The sequence below is a fragment of the Hyperolius riggenbachi genome, chromosome 1, assembly GCF_040937935.1.
Source record: "Hyperolius riggenbachi isolate aHypRig1 chromosome 1, aHypRig1.pri, whole genome shotgun sequence".
Taxonomy (NCBI): domain Eukaryota; kingdom Metazoa; phylum Chordata; class Amphibia; order Anura; family Hyperoliidae; genus Hyperolius; species Hyperolius riggenbachi.
The window spans coordinates 252,850,973-252,872,483 of NC_090646.1; the positions used below are offsets into that span (position 1 = coordinate 252,850,973).

At 42.6% G+C, this 21,511-nt stretch overlaps 1 protein-coding gene across 1 annotated transcript in view; it reads left to right on the forward strand.

Annotated features, from left to right (window-relative positions):
- The first annotated feature begins 6,287 nt into the window (after positions 1-6,287).
- The window catches only part of SCARB2 (scavenger receptor class B member 2), an 87,289-nt gene continuing 72,065 nt past the window's right edge, over positions 6,288-21,511 (forward strand). Inside the window, exons 1-2 of the mRNA XM_068271075.1 lie at positions 6,288-6,870; positions 17,311-17,468. Coding sequence (XP_068127176.1) covers positions 6,754-6,870; positions 17,311-17,468 — 275 coding nt within the window. The 5' untranslated portion in view covers positions 6,288-6,753. The remainder of the gene's footprint in view (positions 6,871-17,310; positions 17,469-21,511) is intronic.

Sequence of the window (21,511 nt, forward strand, 5' to 3'; positions counted from 1 at the left end):
TCGCATCATCTCCACCGCTCAGACTGGAATGCAGCCAAATAAGCATGAACCCTATGTGATAACCTACAGCACACACAGTCCTCAGTTGGGCGGGAAGTTGACACTGTCTTGGCTCCTTGACAAGTATATTACATTCAATTTTTTGGCAACAGTTATCAGACATTTTACAGAAAGTCAAAAACAAGCTCTACAGCTGTTTGCCTAAACAGATATAGGAAAATATTTGTGCCTGAACCAGGGATTTAACACCTTCAAACCTAGACCTGTTTTCCCCCTATGGAATACAGCTATATAGTTATTTGGGTTGAAAAAAGACATACGTCCATCGAGTTCAATCAGAAAATAAACTAAAACAGCACATTTGATGTTTATGCTATGCCTCTATTTAAACAGCAATAACTTTAACACTACTTATGACACCTTAGTGAATGTTTTTCCCCATGAATTATTTTATTCCTTATGTATTTTAAAGGGAAAGAGAAGAAAAGGAATAGTTTTCCCCTAGGTAATTTGGGTCACGCTAATTAGGCAATGCGTGAATCAGGGCCATGATGAGATAAACATTTATGTACAGTCCTAATCATATACATATAACTAAGCTATGTTCCTTTTTAATTGTTACTGTGAGAGTTAAGAATCAGGGCTCTAAATGGTAGTTTCTCTGCTATCAAACCTTAGCATAACGCTTACTGATAATTAATTACAGCTAATAAACCTCTGCACCTCTAGAGCTTATACACATTAGAGACTGAATGTAGCACAGTCAGCCATATGTGTGTCCCTGGTGAGATATGTAATATGTGTACAGCTGCCTGAATATGCCGTTGAAACATCCAGAGTGCCAGATTATATTGGGCGAAAGCATTGTTCCCTTCCTTACCAAGCCCCAAGCGGCGCAGATAAAAAAAGGCACACAGCGAAGCCGCTATAATAATGGCACCGCATTAAGATTCATTGTAAATGCCACGGCGCATTAGGTTACATTGTAAACTGCTATTTAGCGTTGTTGGGGTCAGGAGGCAGCCATTTGTTAGCTATTTGTAGCCTAGTCCCAACCAGCGATCGCTCCTTCACTTCTTCAGTTAGTTTGCTGTAGTCCTGCATCCAGCCAATCACCATGTGGCTTCAGTCCCCGCATGGTGATTGGCTGGCTGCAGGACTCCTGCAAACTAACTAGGAAGTGAAGGAGCGATCACGATCGCCAGCCAGGACAGGGTAATGTATGCATATGTACACATCCTCCCTCCACCTAATCCTACTTGCTCCACCCCGCTGCCTAACACCAGTGTCTCGCTGCCTTACCCACAAACCCTCCTGCCTAACACTAGCCCCCTGCATTTTTTAATGGCGCACCATTCCGCAGATAAATTATCTTTAAAACGCTATTTAACGTTGTATTTACATTGCCAACGACCCCTCTCGCCCAGGTCACCACTTTTTCAGTTGGCTCCCTTTGGGGCGGAGGTATTGGTCCATCTGCAGGAGGACCACAAGACACAGAAATAGCTTCTTACCTTCAACTGTCAACTCTCTGAACTCTGCTCATGCTTTAACCTATTTCTCTTTTTATGCTATAACTGCCAACCATTTTGCACTGCTACTCATAGCACACAGCTAAGGACAAATTGTGGTTTTACTACTGAGTTCTGTGCAGCTATGCAACCCTGCTGTTTACTGCTGAGTTTTTGTGTAGTATGTACCCCACTATGTCTGTATGTGGAATGCTGTTTCTGTTGTCGGGCAACAGACAAATCATATCTGCACTGCTGCTTATTGTATATAGTTGAAAAATAGTAGTAGAAAAATTGTGTATTATTCATGTGATTTTGTGAAGAAATGCTGTCTCTGATGTTTTATGTGTCCTAGCCTATGCTCAAGCCCTGTATGTGCCATTTTTAACTGGACGCACCCCCGGTAGCTGCTTGGACATCATCCATCCTACACAGCACAGAACAGGTCACGCAGCTGTAGTCTAGCAATGCGTCTGTACAGCACTCAGCCCTGAATTGTTGAAGGAGGCATTGAGTCCTGATCCCTACAAGTGACAATCATGTACACACCTTAAAGAGGGACTTTAACCAAAGATTGTACTTGATTCCAATCAGTAGCTGATACCCCCTTTCCATTTCAAATAGATCATCAGGGGGTCTGTATTGCTTATACTGTTCTGTATTGAGGTTCACAGACAGCAAACTGTCAGGACCTTGATCACGACATCACACCGTGGGAGTGAAACCACTCCCACGGTGTGATGTCGTGATCAAGGTCCTGACAGTTTGCTGTCTGTGAACCTCAATGCATTATGGGAAATTACAGCTTTTTCCAATTGCCAAGCAAGCAGCATCTCCCTCTGTGCATAGAACTCTCAGTAAACAAACATTCCGTACAGATCACCTGGCAGAACTAAAGATGTCACCACCTGTGATACATTTCAGAATGTAAATGAGGGAGAGTACAGATTCAATGGTCAAACACTGACTAAATAATCTATAAATGAATATTGTAAACAATAAGCAATTTTATTCATTATGTTATTTTCACTATGGTTCCTCTTTAAGATAAACAGTGCAGGGAACAGATAATAACATTTATTAGTTAATGATTTGTCTCTGATTTGCTATCAGAAAGTGCAACCTTATCATTGATTTCAATTTATTTGTATCCGAAAATGCAACCCAACCTAACCCTATTCTCACACAGAACCCTCCTTTATTGGGCAACTAATAACCCCTCCAGGAGGGAAGTAATAACCCTGAAACCTCCCCCCCTTCCCCTTCTTGGTGGTCAACTAATAACCCGGGTGGGTTATTAGCCAGGAAATGTGAAAGCATGCACAGGTAAGCACTATCCATTCAAGTTGCAAAATATTAAAGGGTGCAATATTTTTTATTACACTGTACAGCCCTATAAAACTACCTTCCTGTACTAGGGTTTACCCTAGTGACGTGCCTGTTATACTATGCTCAGGATAGGTGTTATTTTCAGGGAAACAGGACAGGACCTCTAGACACTCCTGATCTGTAGTGGAAAGGGGGGGTTAGGAGGAAGGAAGTTGGTGTGGCTATTAGGCTAATGGTGTAGCAGCCAGGGCCTTTTCATGGCTTCACAAGTTGAGAGGTATGAATTGAACCTGGAATACGTGTATCTCTTCAACTCTGACAGTAACATTTTCAATCACCCAATACATGTATACCGTCTCCTCCTGGATCATTTGTTTAGTGTAAACACTGGCAAAATAAATTTGTATTTTAGAAAAATAACAAAAGCAGCAACATCATTAACCACTTTACCACCGCACGTGCGGATATCTCCGTCCCTTTGCACAACCTTTAACCACCAGGGACGGAAATATCCGCACCTCCCGCCGCTACTGCTGCTGTCCGTGCTCCCGCTCGCTCATGTGCTCTCTCCCGCGCTTGTGCATGCCGCCGCCCGCTCGCCCGGAGATCAATGAACAGGAATAACCATTCCCGTTCGTTTATCTAAGCCAGTGGTCCTCAAACTAAGGCCCACGGGCCGAATGCGGCCCTCTGTGGCTTTTTTTACCGGCCCCGCCACTCACAAAATGTATTACTTATAGATGTGGACCGCTGCATCTTTAAATATTGTCAGCCCACATATAGAATAGCACAGTGATGACACCACCCTTTCACATGGAAGCCAGAAAGAAGTAATTCACTGGCTTCCAATCAATCACTGTTGTCCAATTGGGCAGCAGGTTGTCACCTGGGTATGCTTCTTTGGGCTCTATTCATAAAACATTTGCGGTAAAAAAAATCTTGGCGGGAAAACACTGCATTGGTATTTTAGACTTTTGTGTGCTAATTCATAAAAATGTTTACACTTGCAATAATAGGTCAGGGAATTCCCGCACTAAACTGGCGGTGCTGCTGAGTTGTTACATTTGCTGGCTGAGTTGATACATTTTCTCCGTGCAGAGACAAAGTCAGTATAAGGCCTCTTGCACACTGCAAGCAAATCAGATTCAGATTCAGATTTTTAATCTGTTTTTACATCCGATTCCGATTCCGATTTTTAATCTTAACTGCATGCTGCGTTTTTTGATCCGTTTTTCTGTTGAATGTATTCAAGGAAAATCGGAAACGGAATCGGAATCGGAATCGGAAACGGAATCGGAATCGGAATCGGAAAACGGATTTGCAGTGTGCAGGGAGCCTAAAGGAGGCAGCCCCAGCATCCTTTTACATGTGCATTTTTCTGCCTCTCCTCCTGAATCTGCGCTGAATCTGTCTATTAGTCTTCCTAAACTATCTATTTAATTGCTGCAGCTTAGAAGAACTTCAATAAATGTTACACATGCAGGCTGTCTGATGTACAATTTATCTGAAAACAGGTACCGAAGGGGTTAAAAAAACACAGCCTTGGTATTCGGAATGCCTTGTCTGCTCTGCTCACACTGCTGCAGCTGGCTGGGAGGTCTTTCTCATTCACTTAGCTGGTATCTTGGCTGTTACCGCTGGCTTATCGCCTTATCTAAACAGCCGGTGTTCTCCGACAGTATTCCGCCTGCTCTAATCTTTATGAATTAACCTTCAGTGACATGTGTTGTGAGAATCTCCGCACAAGGCGGTAATTTCCCGCACTGCTCAGGAATGTCAGATTTTCATGCGGAAACAGCTTTTATGAATGAACACTTTGCTAAATGGTCGGTAAAGTCAGCTGTTTCCAGCGGTAAGCATGCGGGAATGCTTTATGAATTGAGGCTTTTGTCTGGCCCGCAAAGACTTCTTCGGATTGTACTGCAGGCTTTTGCAGGCCATTTGGTGACATTATGGCTCACATATGACTTGCAATGTTAGGGTCACAATATCTGCACTTACTGTGTTGGTGACATAACTGCACTTGCTGAGTTGGGGAGTATACTATCTGCACATGTTAAAATGGTCTGGTTAAATGGAAGACATTAGGGCTGCACATGTTAATAGGAGCTGTCTACAATACTTAGGTATGATGTAATGTTTTTCTACATCATTTTATGTATGTTCGGCCCTCCTAGAAGTTTGAAGTATGTTGACCCGGCCCTTGATCGAAAACGTTTGGGGACCCTTGATCTAAGCCCCCCAGCAATGATCGGCTGCTTCTATGAGAAGCTGCACGATCATTGTGAAAAAAAAAACAGTTTCCCAGCCTCCCTGACCTTCCTGCAAGCTTACTTCCTATGCTTGCAGGACGCATTCACAAAAAGTTACTGTGGCCATCTTGTGGCCAAATAGTAAAACTACACCCAAAAGCATTTTTCATATACATATACATAATTTTACGTTAAAAATTAACTCATTACTTCCCACACTCCCCAAATTTTTTTTTTGTAATAAAAAAAAAATTACAATAAAAAAAAGGTACTTATCTGTTAGCCGGGCGCATCCGGCAGGTGGCACTAATTACTATTCCCCCTCCAGGCCGACATGGATAGTAGGGAAAGATGTAACTCTGGTGGAGTTTTGTCGCCACATGCCGGATGCGCCCGGCTAACGGATAAGTACCAAAAAAATACATAAATAGTTACCTTAGGGACTGAACTCTTTAAATATTTATGTCAAGAGGGTATAACACTGTTACTTTATAAACTATGGGCTTGTAATTAGGGATGAACGCAAAACTGAAAAAATGCACCTTTATTTCCAAATAAAATATTGGCGCCAAACATTGTGATAGGGACTTAAAACGGTGTAATAACTGGGACAAATTGGCAAATAAATTTCATGGGTTTTAATTACAGTAGCATGCATTATTTAAAAACTATAATGGCCGAAAACTGAAAAAAAATGATTTTTTCACAATTTTTTCCCTATTTTTCCCATTAAAACACATTTAGAATAAAAAAATTCTTGGCATAATGTCCCACCTAAAGAAAGCCTAATTGGTGGCGAAAAAAACAAGATATAGTTCATTTCATTGCGATAAGTAATAATAAAGTTATAGACGAATGAATGGAAGGAGCGCTGAAAGGTGAAAATTGCTCTGGTGCTCAAGGGGTAAAACCCCTCAGTGGTCAAGTGGTTAATATTGGTTCATATCCTATGTACAATGTATTATTGATCTTCAATGATTCTCATTCTCCTCTGGACAATCAGAACTTGTGAGACGATTGTTTATTCATTGCAGAATCAATGGACATACAGCGCACTCTCTTTCCTTCCGACAGACTATATACTGTATCCAGATGTCTGTCTGCTGTCCTGATTTCTGCACAATGCACGCTGCGTATCTGCTCTGCTCTGCTCCCCACTCCTGACAGTGCATCGTCACTAGTCTGCGACATGTATAGATGAGGAGGAGCAGGGTGGGAAACGAAACTACCAGACAGACAGCTGAATGTGTGAGACCACTGGGGAGAGAAGGGAGGCGAGCAGGATCTCTGAGTGAGTAAGCATTACTCATTAGTGCTGATGGGGGCAGGGAAATGTAATACAAGGCGTCGCCTAATGCCTGTGACCTCCTGCCTGTAAACACTGAGAGATCTCAGGCTGCTGCTGGAGCTCAGGACTGAACAACAAGCTGACATCAGCTGTGCTGCAGACTCTGGACTTCTGCAGAAAGCCTGGCAGAGGAACTAGTACCATGGATATGTGATGTTCCTAGCAGACAACTCCAGCACAGCTTTCATTCAAGCTTTGGGTTTGCAAGTCTAAAGGTGCAGTGAGAATTCTCTGCTTTTGAAGGCTGCAGTCATCCTATACGACCATCTGATCTTCTGGTTTCACTATTGTCTGGCCAGTGTCTGCAGGAGCCATGGGAAGGTGTACAGTATACGTATGTGGGATCACCTCTTTGGTTCTGCTCATTGCCAGTATTGTGTTACTGGTGGCCCACACCTTCATGGACATGGTAGAAACAAAGGTCAAGCAGGTGAGAAGTTTGGATGTGGCGTGTTTGTGTGTGAAGAAGTTTGTGGCTCTGATTCAATAAACTTTGCTCCCAAGCTTTTTCATCTCCTATCGATAAAATACCCTTTTCAGCCTCCAACAAGCATACAATAACCTGTCCTAAAATAATTACATTTTTCTTTCCTGCATTCTGGTAGCTTTTTACTTTCTACTAAAAGAACCAGGGCTGTGGAGTCGGAGCAATATTTGAAGTAGGAAAAAATACCCTAACTCCGACTTTTAATAAATTTTAAACGGTTATTAAAGGAGAAATTATGATAGAATTTTCTATTTCTCAGATAATAGTCATCAAAAATAACATATATACAGTAAGTCCACAAAATGAAAGAAACTAAATTATAAAAACAAGTTATTTGTACTGCTGCAATAAAGTAATGGCCGTATTTTTAAATCATATATACCGTACATATCTGATTGTGGCTGTGTATCCAATGTATACATAGGAATCCTTTGTGTAGTTGTGTCATGAGTAGGGATGGTCAATGTGATGCAAATAATTCTGCGGTAATACAGGGGTATGCACATTTTTTATGCACTCCCTTTGCTCTTTAAATCAATTAATTTGATATTTTATAAAATTTGGGTTGGTGACTACAAATTAAATGAAGTAGTCCAATGTATCAGCACACCAATCTTAATGAAACACGCACTTTATTGAGCCATATGCTTCCACAAGGGTTAACTGACAATTGTTTTGGGGGCCGGGCAGGGTCCCCCTTTATCAAGGCATGTAGATACAAAAAAAGGGGGCCCTGCGCAGCCCCCGAAACAATTGTTGGCTAACCCTTGTGGAAACATATGGCTCGATAAAGAGCGTGTTTGATTGGTGTGTTGATACACTGGACTACTTACTATGGAGGAGGCATTGCCTATGCCTCAGCATCAAGCACTCTATTATTACTTGATGGAGTGCCCATCCACAACCATGGTATCCTATACAAATTCAATTACACAATAGTATTATACGCTACATGTGCATTACCTGCAGAGCTGTAGTGAATCCACTAAGAATGTTGTGCACATTGAACGCAGAGGTGTTGTCTATCACTCTTCAACCTGGTTCAGATCATGCATGAAGAATGTGTAATAGAGGAAGAATCCTCTCATTCTCCTGCAGAGTACCTGCACATCACTATACTCACAGTTAGATTGCCTAGGGCCCGATCGATGTTCTTTGTTCCTGTCTGCACTCATTCCTCTTACCAAGGACTAGTTTTGATTTATATTTAAAGGCCAACTGAAGTGAGAGGTATATTTCCTTTTAAGCAATACTAGTTACCTGGCAGCTCTGCATGCTTGTTTCTGTTGTTGTTCAGACACTACTAAAACCAAATAGACAAGCAGGGTTACCAAGAAATTGGTTTTGCTTAAAAAGAAATAAATATGACAGCCTCTAGTCTATATTCTTCTAACTACAGTTGTCGTTTAACAGCTACGCTACAGCTATATCTTAAGTTTAGTTAAAATGCATCTCTGGTGTAGATAAAAAAGAAACAATACACTAATACTTAAAGGTTAGACTGTCCCAAAACATTGTCTATTTAATAAGATTCACTGGAACCCCATATTAACTGGATTCTGGTGCATAGATGGACAACACAAGAGACAGAACATTTATATTGCGCTTTTCTCTTGGCGGACTCAAAGCGTCAGAGCTGCAGCCACTAAGGCACGCTCAGTAGGCAGTAGCAGTGTTAGGGAGCCTTGCCCAAGGTCTCCTTACTAATTAGGTGTTGGCTTACCGAACAGGAAGAGCTAGGGTTTGAACCCTGTTCTCCCGTGCCAGAGGCAGAGCCCTTAACCAGTACACTGCCCCTTTGCAAAAAATGGAACTGGCCTTTTCTATATCAGATATAGAAAAGGTAGGGGCCTTTTTCTGCAAGGTGGCACTGCTACATGCTGGAACCTGGCTGATATGGGGCTTCCGTAAATCTTATCATACAGACAACATGCTGGGGCATTCACTTGGCAATGACAGGCCGAAATAGCTGACAGGGTAAAGTGTCAGCTTCCTGGCCAGGAGCCTTGTGTTCCCAAAAGCAGATGCCATCTTAATATAATTTTAACATTCCAATTGGATGATTTTTGTACCAACTCCACAACCCTGGTATGAACTCAGGACAAACATTGATTCAATCAGTGGTGTTCAATAGAATGATGGACATCTAGAAAAACTCTACTGATCATTACAAAAATAAGAGCTATTTTACTGATCATTGCACAAATAAAACATGCCTTACTGATCTTTGCATAAATAAGACATACCTTACTGTTTATTGCATAAATAAGACCTATCTTACTGATCACTGCATAAATAAAACATACCTTACTGATCATTGCATAAATAAGGCATACCTTAACAAACCTGGTTCAGGCTATGTTCCTACTGGGACATAGTGAGTTGCATCAGACAGTATATCATTGCTAATGTGATTGAATTTATACCGTATAATGGTATATTCACAATAGTGTGCAGTGCACTCTGTCAATGTGCGTGTTTATGCTCGCAGTGAAGCATACTTTTCATCGACTGCATCACGACTAGCAAATAACCCACACTGCAACGTTTCCCATGCGTTGCGATCCTGTTTTTACAGGGCCTGCAACCCAGTGCCCCTGTGTAAACCTAGCTTTACTGCACCACATCTAAATGGTAAATGAGGATAGGAAAAGTATACCTTTTGCTAACATGAACTCTGGTAGGGTTATGATGGTGAATCAGAAATGCAGTAAACTGATTATATAAATATTTTTATTCACAGAACTAAACCTAAATAGAAGTTTCCTGATGGCCCATGTTCTTATTTTGTATTTAAAGTTTAACAAAGCTAGGTTTAAAGATGTAATCATTTCACCGGTATAAAGGGGGGAAGAGGCGCCCAATGATAGATAAAAATGTGTTTAAAAACAGCTAAAATAATAAAGGTAACTTATCTCAACAATGACACATTCATACTGTACATATATGAAGTTTAATCATGCATGGGCAATACATTTCGTGGGCACTTCGATGCACACTTCCTCAGGCCAAATACAGTGCCTAAAACATCAATTTAAAAGGAGCTCAGTACATTGATACATATGATTAAAATGCTCACACATGCGCAGTACGGAGCCGCCCGTCTTCGGGAGCACTTGGGCTCCTGAAGACTTTTGATGCCTCCCATGACGGTAGATAGTAACATCTGGAACGAGGGGACCCTGAGAAGAACGGGAAGGCTCTATAGGACCCAGAGCCTTCACTCTTCTTAGGAAAGTATCTATTTTTTTTTCAATATCCATTAACTTTAAAGGGTACCTAAATGACAGTAAAGTGCTCAGTTTAACTTACCTGGAGCTTCTTCCAGCCCCCTGTAGTCGTCCTGGTCCCTTGCTGTAGTTCCGCTCTGATCTCTTCAGCAGCAGGGGCCCATCTAAAGCTGGCCGACTGAGCCAGATGGAAGCTACTGTGCGGCCCCAGCTACATGCCTCCTCGATCGCGCTCCCATAGCCGCGAGCATTTGGCTACGGTAGTTGTAACTTTTTCAAACTGCACAAATGCAGAATGCTCTCGGCCATGGGAGCGCGGTTGCAGCTTTCGGAGGGTACAGCTGCTAAACGGAACAAGTGGAAAGACAATGAGGGACCTGGATGACTACAGGAGGCAGGAAGAAGCCCGCAGTACATGAGGGAGCAGCTTACAGTGGGCTGTGTGGCAGCAGAAATATACACTTGGGGGTCGCTGTTGTTCAAAGGTCCGGTGTTCCGAATTGGCTAGGAACAATCATGCAGTCTATATCTTAAGCTAGATTTGTGGTAGATTATGTGAACAATGTCTTCTGATATCGATTATTTACCACCTTACACTTGTAGGTTTGCCAGAAATCTTATCTGATATTGATTGCACTGCTCCCACTGCTAGCTTTCTTCTACAGTATGCATTAAGGCCCGTACACACGCCGGACTGGAGGCAACAACGGGTCCGTCGTCACCTCCCGCTGGGTGGGCGTTCCAACGACAGTCCGGCGTGTGTACGCACTGTCGGCACACTGATACGGCTGTTTCTGAGCGATCCGCTGGGCGGATCGCTCAGAAACAGCCGTATCAGTACGCTGACAGCGCGTACACACGCCGGACTGTCGTTGGAACGCCCACCCAGCGGGAGGTGACGACGGACCCGTCGTTGCCTCCAGTCCGGCGTGTGTACGGGCCTATACAAAGCTATGTTGCTGTCAGACACACATGGTTCCCGTCTAGGTTTTGCAAAATTTGTGTTAAGGTGGCCATACACGATGATACAATAAAATGATCCGATTTTACAGCAATTCGATAAAAACGATCGTATCTCCCGAAAAAATAAAAAAATGTTATTTTTGATTTATATCGATCCGGAATGCCAGATATTTCTCTTCAGTTTTTTAACCTATTGCGGACCGCCGCAGTATAAATCTACGGCGGGCAGGGGGCGCTGCGATTCTGACCGGACGTAAACTCTACGTCCCATTGACTGCGTGCCCCTGCCCGTCTCCGCCGTTGTCCCCGCTCGGTCTGCGCGGAAATGTACTGCCCTGCTGCCTCTATGACGGCAAAGCACTGTGCGCCGGGCAGGAGCCGTTTTCATTGGCTCCTGGCCCTGTCATTTATGTAAGCCGTTCCCATTGGCTTACATGGAGTGACAGGGTCAGGAGCCAATGAAAGTGGCTCCTGACCGGCGCACAGCGCTCTGCTGTCATACCAATGGCAGAGAGAGCAGCCTGCGGCGGGGACAGAGCAGCGTGTTCGTTGGGAGCGGCGAATTTTAGCGGCGATTCGTCGGGAAGCGGCGGTTTACGGGACCAGCACCCTCTGGTCCTCAAGGGGGCAGAGGGTGCTGGTCCCGAAGTGGTTAAAGATTGTAAGGTATGTGTTAGATTGTCAGTTTATTAACCAGTTCCCTACCCTGGGGTTTTCCCCCTAAAAAAACAAGCAATTTTCTACATTTCACAGGTCTTCCATTCATTAGCCAATAACTTTAGCAGTACTTATCACAAATAAATGATCTATACCTTGTTTTTTTTTGCCACCAATTAGGCTTTCTCTGGGTGGTACTTTTTGCTAAGTATTATTTTACTTTGAATGCATTTTAAAGGGAATAAGGAGAAAAAAAATGAAAAAAGTCATTATTTCTCAGTTTTCAGGCATTAGAGCCAGTCCACACTAGGTCCGGAAACGTATCCGTGGCTGCGTTTTTCAAACCTGATGAAAAACGGAGTCCCGGATACTAATGTTGAAAATAGCAGCCAGCCTCACCCAAGTAAAAAACGGATCCGTCTGCGTTGAGATGTTTTCTGTCAGGGAAAAACCTGAACGGAAACTGATGCAAAACTGATGCACTTTCATCAGTTTGCAGTACGGTGGGTACTTCCCCTGATCCGGACTGCAGTGTCCGTCCTGCAACTGGGTCTAGTGTGGACCCACTCTTACTGTTTAAAAATAAAAAGTATTACTGTAGATCAAGCCCACATATTTTATTAGTCCATATGTCCTGTTTATTTCAACATTAAAATTACCTTCCTAGTACAATGTATGGCGACAATATAATATTTGTAAATAAAGGTGTATTTTTTCCATTTTTTTGCTTTGCACTTTACTAGCAATTACAAGCCGTATTCGCCAAAATAACAGTAATATACCCTCATGGCATACATATCTAAACTGCTAAGTCCATTTATTAGCTCCCACCCCCGTAGTTAGCAAGATGTGCCCCTTTATTACCCTCCACCTCCCATAGATAGCCAGGTGTGCACCTTTATTCCTCCCCACCCCCCATAGATAGCCCGGTGTGCCCCTTTATCTTCCCCCCCCCCATTATAGATTGCCAGATGTGCCCCTTATTAGCCCCTCCACCATAAAAATCCCAGATGTGACCCCTTATTAGCCAGATTCGCCCCTTTCTCCCCCTACCCCCATTGATAGCCAGGTTTGCCCCTTTGTTCTTCTCCTCCAATAGGTAATCAGATGTACCCTCTATTCCACCTCCTCCCCCCCCCCCCCATGGATAGCCAGGTGTCCCCCTTTATCCCCCCAGTATAGCCAGATGTGCCCGTTATCAGTCCCTCCCCCAGTATAAAAGATATATATGTGCCCCCTTGACCCCCCCATAGATCGCCAGGTGTGCCGCTGTATTCTCCCCTCCTCCCCATAGATAATTTGATGTGTCCCTTTGTCATTGCCCCCCCCCCCCCCCCATATATAGCCAGGTGAGCCCCTTTGCCCCCATAGATAGCTGAATGTGCCCCTTTGCCCCTCTCCCCATAGATGGCCAGGTTGTAATGATCCTGCCCCCTCTCCCCCTTAGATAGTCCCCAGATAGCCATTATGCCCCCCTCCCCTCACCTCCATGCTGCGATCGGGCAAGCAGCATGGAGGATTCGCATGTAAACAGCTCACCTTGCCTCGATGACGTCATCAAGCCGGGACCCTATCCATTCGGCATAATGACACAGGCAGCAGTAATGCATGGAGGGGAGGCTGATCGCGCTGGAACGAGGCAAGGTGAGCTGTTTACATGTGAATCCTCCATGCTGCTTGCCCGATCGCAGCATGGGAGAAGAAGGGGGGGTACAATGCTAAATTACAGGGGATTGCGCAGGGGGTTGGAGGATCGGACCCCCGGGAGGGCATCCTTGGTTAGTGTAGTTAGAGGGAGGGGAGTTAATGAGCTCAGACGCGTGCTAGCACGCGTACTGTGCTCCTTAAAGGGGACTGACTTATATTCACGTCATGTGGCTTTCAAGATCAACTTACAAACACGTGATTATACTGTATGTAGGATGCGAATTGGTTAATATACACACTCTAGCAATTTTCTCAGAGTTTCCAATCAGTTTTATCATAATTGGGGAAAAATTTAACGTGTGTGATACATTGGTCATATTTAATATCCACACTCTAGCAATTTTCTCAGAGTTTCAAATCAGTTTTATCATAATTGGGGAAAAATTGAACATGTGTGTGTGGTACATTGGTCATATTTTTGAAATGTTACAATCAGTTAGAAAAATTGATTGCAATTCTTAAATTGGACAGATATTTTAAACATTGTATGGTGTGTGGCCACCTTTAGATTCAATGTTTTTATCAGATCTAATATCTAACCTATGACAAACATGAAATAGTGTTTGGATACATTTACATTTGCTCCCTGTGTAAGCTGATTGGAACCAGCCAGTCAGTGAAGTGCATACTGATTATCTGATACATAAATAAATGTGTTTCTCCACAAATTCTCTTTTTAAAGCGGATCTGAACTCAGAACTTTATCTCAGCTTTAAAAGATAAGCAACCGTGGCCGTCAGGTGACACGGGAGAGATCAAATTACAACTAAGGGATCAAATTACAACTTAGTCACAGATGAGTGGGAATTAGACAGGCTAAACTCTCTAAGAACATACAGGGTGCATTTCTCTATGTTTTCCTTCTGTCCTGTGCAAGAGTTCAGGTACGCTTTAAGAAGAATTTTCCTGGGAGGCCCAACTATCTCCACTCCTGGGGATACAGTAAATTATTCACACAGGTAAAACGCAAATAGGAGGAAAAGTGAATCAGCTACCCAGAGCATCGAATCCGAATCTGTTTCTTTGTTTCAGCAGGTAAAACTTGATCGAATACTCTTGGCAAGTGTTTTTTGCTCCAGTTTCCTGAGCACTTCTCCTTGTGTCTGAACAATCTTTTTTGATCAATTGCAATGATCATGTTGGAAGGTGAATTGTACAGGATATTGGATAATGGGCATGTGATGATCCGCTCAGCTGGCTGTCTTTCCATTGCAAGTTTCTGGTCTGTTCTCTTGCTGGGGAATTTGCATACATTCGTTATGCAAATCCCCTACCTGCCTTCTTTGATGACTGGCACTATAAGAGCTTTATGTTTCCCAGAATGCTTTGCTGGTCATTTCCTTTCCATGGTCTGTTCCTGATGGACACTGCTGGAGTGTCAGCCATTGCTATCTAGTATAGTTAATTCCTGGGGGTTGCTTTAGGCTCCCCTTCTAGCCCAGTCAGGTTGTATTATCTGTATTGCCTGTTCTGTCTTGTCTTGCCTGTTGCCATTGTCCTACCCCTATGGTGGTCGACAGGAAATGGTTCTGATCTCTGTTCTTGGAGTATAGCTGGTGCAGCGGTTGCTACCAGCTATCTCTTCTGTTCTGTTTCCTGGGATCGCGCTAGCTACTTTTCGCTAGCGCTGGGGATGCTTCTGTTCTGCTACTCTGTACCTGGATCACGCTAGCCACTTTTCGCTAGTGCTGTGGATCCTATCTCTCGTTTGTCCCTGTTTTCGTGTGTCTGTCTTGTCTGCTGCGCTTGCTGCAGGCTCGGTGAGGTAACCGTTAAGCAAGCGCTCGCGTCCTCTGTTTCATGTTTGTCTGTTAATGGTTAGTTAGGCGTGCTTGTCTCTATTGTGCTTATCACGTGGAGATCGCGCATAACCGCGTGCACTGTTGCGAATGAGTGCGGTGTTCGCGGTTAGCTAGCGTTTGTTATTTTCCGTATCTCCTTATTGTATTTGCTGTGCCTTTGCTACCCTCGTATTCTATTCTGATCTGCCTTGTGTCACGTCTGGCGATCGCACCTCTCGCGATCGCGTTCCTATTTCGTATCTGCTGTTGTGTGTGCGCGGTCGCGGGGTGGCGACTGGATTGGCGCACACACATACATATATATATATATATATATATATATATATATATATCCCTTTGCTCAATCTCATTCGCAATCGCCTCTCTTGCGATTGCGTTCTGCGCTTCGTACAATTCCTGTCTGGCACTTGTGGAGGTACAGAGGATTGGTTCCTCTGCACTCCCCAGCGCCATCTGCCGACAGGAATTTCCCTCTACAGGTGCATAGCACCTTTTGCTGGGTTCCTGCAAATTATACGCTTGTGGAGGATTTCCGCCGTGTCAGCGCACGCGTTGTGCGCTGATCACGGGGAAAGTTCCACAATCGTTACAGGGCACCATTAGTATGCTTTCAAGTGTACAGTCATGGCTGTATGATCAGATGTAGGGAAGAACTGACCAAGTTCCACGGATGCTTAACCACCTAATGACAAGTGGACGTTTATAAATGTCCAGTGTATTTGTGGAGAGTGCGCATGTGGTATCATTTTAACCGTGACGAGTTGTAGAATACATTTTGGTGGATCTTAAAGCTTGGGCGCACGTTACATAAAAAATAGGTAGGGACAAACGCAATCCAACATAAAAGAAAAGTAATTTTCAAATTTGGGAACGTTTTAACAAAACTACAAGAGACGTGTGGTAACATTTTAACTGTGAAAAGTAGTAGAATAGAGTTTAGAACGTTTTAGGATTGAGGCCCATGTCTTGTCTATTCTTTTTAGCCACAAACTTAATCAAAGGCAATTAAATTGTTGCATATTCTGTACGAAAATAAAAGACTTGTAAAATGAAAACAAATGACAGAATATAAAAGAAACAACATACAGTATATTGTTACTTTTTTAAATATGTATGCCATGAGGGTATATTACTATTATTTTTGCAAATAAGGTCTTCTAATCATCAATAGTGTAGAATGAGATAGCAAAAAACGTTGTTATAACCAGGATGAATAAGCAAATACAATTTATGGGTTTAACTTATAGTTAGCACTGTTTATTGTAAAGCTATAATGGATGTAAATGGAAAAATAGTGGGTTTTTCTGTTTTTTTTCCCTTTTCCATTTAAAATGTATTGAAAATAAGGTAATTACTAAACAAAATTATCACACACTAGAAGCCTAATTTGTCCTGAAAAAAACAATATATAGATCATTTAGGTGTGATTAGTAGTAATAAAGTTATTGGCGAATGAATGGGAGCGGTGCTGATATGTGAAAATTTGTATGGTCCTGAAGTGGTTAGGAATACGGAGGTGACATGATGAGATAGACGTGTACCCTATATACAGTTTCAAGCACACAAATAACTGTGCTGTGTTCAATTTTTCTTTCTCTGCCTGAAAGAGTTAAATATTAGGAATTCAAGTGACAATTTCTGTCTGGCCAGTACGTAACTCTCACTGATAAGGTATTACAGCTATAAAACACTTTTCTAGCAGAAAATGGCTTCTGAGAGCAGGAAAGAGATAAAAATGGTCAATAATTTTCAGAGTTTAGCTCTGGTATACTTCAGTGAATGTGTCATTGAGCAGAGATAATGAAACAGTAAAAACTTAAAAAGTAGATTTATATATAAAATAAAACTGGGGGATATCTTAAAAAGTTATTTTTAGGTGGAGGAGGATCGATACAATTGTTTATTTCACCAGTTTATTTTCACCTTGTATTTCCTTTAACCATTTCATCACTTTTGAGAATAACTACTTACCGTATATTTGTTATCTGTTTTTACACAAATTTAACTCAGATGTCTCCTTACAGGAAACAGTGTTAAAGAATACCAGTGAGGCCTTTAAAGATTGGGCCAATCCTCCTCCTCCCATCTACATGAAATTTTACTTTTTTGACGTTGTTAACCCTCAGGAGGTACTGAATGGAGAGAAACCTTTTGTACATGAATTAGGACCTTATGTATATCGGTAAGTTTGTTGTAGCATCGGATTTTGTATTAATATAGTTCCAGAATGTTAGGAGATTGTTTGATTAATTATACGTGCATTGTGAATTGGGGAGCTGCCTTATTGTTTTATATCAGTGGTGGTCAACAGACTCTGAAGAGCCAGCATTATTTCCATCCCTGACATCCAATTGTATGTACCCCTATGACATGCAGTGATCCTCTCCTGTCATCAGTGCTTCTGTCTGCCCTGCCAAACTCTTTCTCTGCGCTGCCCCTCATTTTTAATGCCCCTATATGCCCCTTCCAACTGAAATGTGTGATTCTTTGCAACTCCCTATTCTGTACCCCCTTACCTCTTTAACTTGCATCCTTTGTGCCTCCACCTTCTGTCATTACTGTAATTCCTTCTGTATCCCCTTCCACTGTTATTTTACCCTTTATACACCCTTTGCCTCTTCTCCGTGGAATTACTGCCCCGTGTCTGTGTCTGCTTCTCTTTTTGATAAGTAGCCCTTTGACTGCAGTTAATACACTTTGTGTCCCATCCTTCTTTAGTGTAATTAGTATTCTTTATGCCCCATTTCTATGTAATTAGTGCCTCTTTCTTCCATATCTCTAGGTCATTGGTACACCCATGTCCCTTCTTTTTGCAATTATCATTTCCCTCTTGCAGTTAATACCCTCTGTTTCTCATCCATTGTAATCAGTACCCTCTGTTCTTCCCTCTATCTGTAATTATCACATTCTGTACACTACAACGCAACACTGACATTTTTTCTTACTTTTGTTGGATCAGAGCCAACTCTAAAATGGTAAGGTCATTGGATCCTTTGTTAAACATAGGATCTGTTCACATCTGTCCAGCCAGCATTGGATCTGCTCTGGTAATTGGGATACGATAGGAACTCAAAGTCCTGACCTGTATGATAATCTCCTGGAGTGGAAGTGTTCTCCACAGATTATATTCTATGGAATGCATCCGCTCCAGATGAAGTGTAAATGCCACCGGAGCAGCAGCGTGTGCCTCATACACTGTCTGCACCAGCTTTCTGGCTTTCACATGTTGTAGTGTGAACGGAGGCTTCCTTAGTACTGCATCATGTGACAAATCACATGACATTGAATAGGCCAGCCTTTCCAGGTCCGCATGCTGAATACATGAATAATATTTCCCTTTCTGTTTATCTAGATCACAGCCTGGAAATGTACATGCACAAGATACACAAATTAGGTTAATTAGTATTTGAGGAAAAGATGTTGTCTTGTATTTGATTACAGCAAATATTGTTTTGCAGTAGGGGAAACCTAGTAGGAGTTTTATGTACTTCAGAATGCAACATTTGTTTTTCCCTTTTCATCTTTAAAGCGAATCCAAGCCGAAGCTCAGGTTCAAAATCTGAACTTACCATTTAGAGAGGGAAGCTTCAGGATCCTAATGAGGCTTCCCTCGGTTCTAACAAGCCTCCCAATGCTGAGCGCGCTAACCCCCCCCCCCCTGCTGTGCGCACCCCCCTTCACATTGGGCCCATGCAGCTCCTCTTCCTGGTTATGTGCATGCAATGGCTGCGCGATGTGCAGTAGCATGGAGCCTTCGGCTCTGTGCATGCGCGGGCGGGCTCAGTCTCTTATTGCACGCACTTGAACTAGGAAGAGGAGCTGCGTGGCCCTGATGTGATTAGTGACAATGCATTGTCGCTAATCTTCCGGGGGGCCGGCTCAACAATGGGAGACCAAGGAATAGCGAGGGAAGCCTCAATAGGATCCTGAGGCTTCCCTCTCTTTAGGTAAGTATCTGTTTATGTGTAGACTTTAAAGGGAACCTGAGAGGAGAGGATGCGGGGGCTAACCTATTTATTTCATTTTAAACCATGCACATTGCCTGGCTGTCATTAACAAAATGACTGAAGTTTGACTAGATCAGCTGCATGCTTGCTAAACCACTTTTTTTTCCATGTTGCTGTCACACATCTAGTCAAATCTAGTCCAGTTTGTTTGGAACCAACTACAGATGTTTTTTGATGTTTTTGTTTGTTTGGTTCATTCATAGCTGGATGCAAAGTGCCCTCTCATAGCTTTATACTGCATCTAATCATGGTACACAGCTAGTGCTGGTGGGTGGACTGGTGGATTCTATAAGATTTCTGCTGAAATATAACATTACTGAGTGACGCAAGGCAATGATCGATATTCCCCCATCAATTTTTCTGTCCTGAAATATTTGTTTCTCACATCATGCAAGCACCTAGTAGTGTATGCGGATTTCTACATTCCTGATTGGTAGCTGCTTTCATCTCTTGCCTACTAGAGGGAACCTTTTTCATATGTACAGAAGCATCTTCATTTGTATTCACCCTCTATCAAATGTAAATAATAATCTATTTCGTCTTAATATGATTATGTGCTACAGATGCTAATGCAGCGGTTTGACCCATAATGTGGCCAGCATTGCTTGTGGTAACTGCAGTGTGCAACTACTATATTGGAGGCCTTGAAGTTTGTAGTTTTGTTAGATTTCAAATAACAAGCTTTATTGTGCAATTAGGGGAAGAGGATGGAGGAGATGGTTATCACATACTGCATGACCTCTATACAGGGAAAGAAAACATTTTTTTTTTCTCAGCTGTGCGAGTGATCTGTCACCACATGTTGTGGGTTGGTCTGCATCTTTCATATTTACTTCAAGACTTGTACACACTGGCACTGCATTGACTTGTGAAATCACTGCATTTGGCATTTCCTGGCTGGAAGCTCTTTTTCAGGGAAAAGGAGAGGTGGGCATCAGGAATCCATTGTAGATCTGTTAGTTGCCACAGTGTGCTGTTGTCTGAATGTAGGAAGACAGGTCAGCTTGCAGCACCATGCACAATATACCACTCTTGGTACAGTCTGACAAGACAATTTCATTGATCTTTACTAAGCTGTACTGTAGGGGTGCATATGGTCACTGTAGTGGAAGCAGGTTAATAGAGCACAGGTTAATAGGGTTCAGTGAACTCTGAAAGCAATAGCATGCTTTGCTCCATGCAGCACTTAGTGTCGCCAGGAGCAGAAGGTACTTGGAAGCTCTTCCAATGTCCATGCTCACTACAGTCCATATCACATGGGCAGTGGATGCAAATCAACATTAAAGAGGAACTTTAGCGAAAAGGGGACAAATAAATCAAAACATTGCAAAGTGAAAAGTTAAATAATAGAAGAGAGATGAAGAAATGACTGATACAGTTATGTGAAAAACTATTTGCCCCCTTCCTGATTTCTTATTCTTTTGCATGTTTGTCACACTTAATTGTTTCTGCTCATCAAAAACCGTTAACTATTAGTCAAAGATAACATCATTGAACACAAATTGCAGTTTTAAATGATGGTTTTTATTATTTAGTGGGGAAAAAAAACTCAAAACCTACATGGCCCTGTGTGAAAAAGAAATTGCCCCCTGAACCTAATAACTGGTTGGGCCACCCTTAGCAGCAATAACTGCAATCAAGCGTTTGCGATAACTTGCAACAAGTCTTTTACAGCGCTCTGGAGGAATTTTGGCCCACTCATCTTTGCAGAATTGTTGTAATTCAGCTTTATTTGAGGGTTTTCTAGCATGAACCGCCTTTTTAAGGTCATGCCACAACATCTCAATAGGATTCAGGTCAGGACTTTGACTAGGCCACTCCAAACTCTTCATTTTGTTTTTCTTCAGCCATTCAGAGGTGGATTTGCTGGTGTGTTTTGGGTCATTGTCCTGCTGCAGCACCCAAGATCGCTTCAGCTTGAGTTGACGAACAGAAGGCCTGGACATTCTCCTTCAGGATTTTTTGGTAGACAGTAGAATTCATGGTTCCATCTATCACAGCAAGACTTCCAGGTCCTAAAACAGCAAAACAACCTCAGACCATCACACTACCACCACCATATTTTACTGTTGGTATGATGTTCTTTTGCTGAAATGCTGTTTTACTTCTACGCCAGATGTAACGGGACAATCACCTTCCAAAAAGTTCAATTTTTGTCTCGTCGGTCCACAAGGTATTTTCCCAATCATTGAGATGTTTTTTTAGCAAAATTGAGATG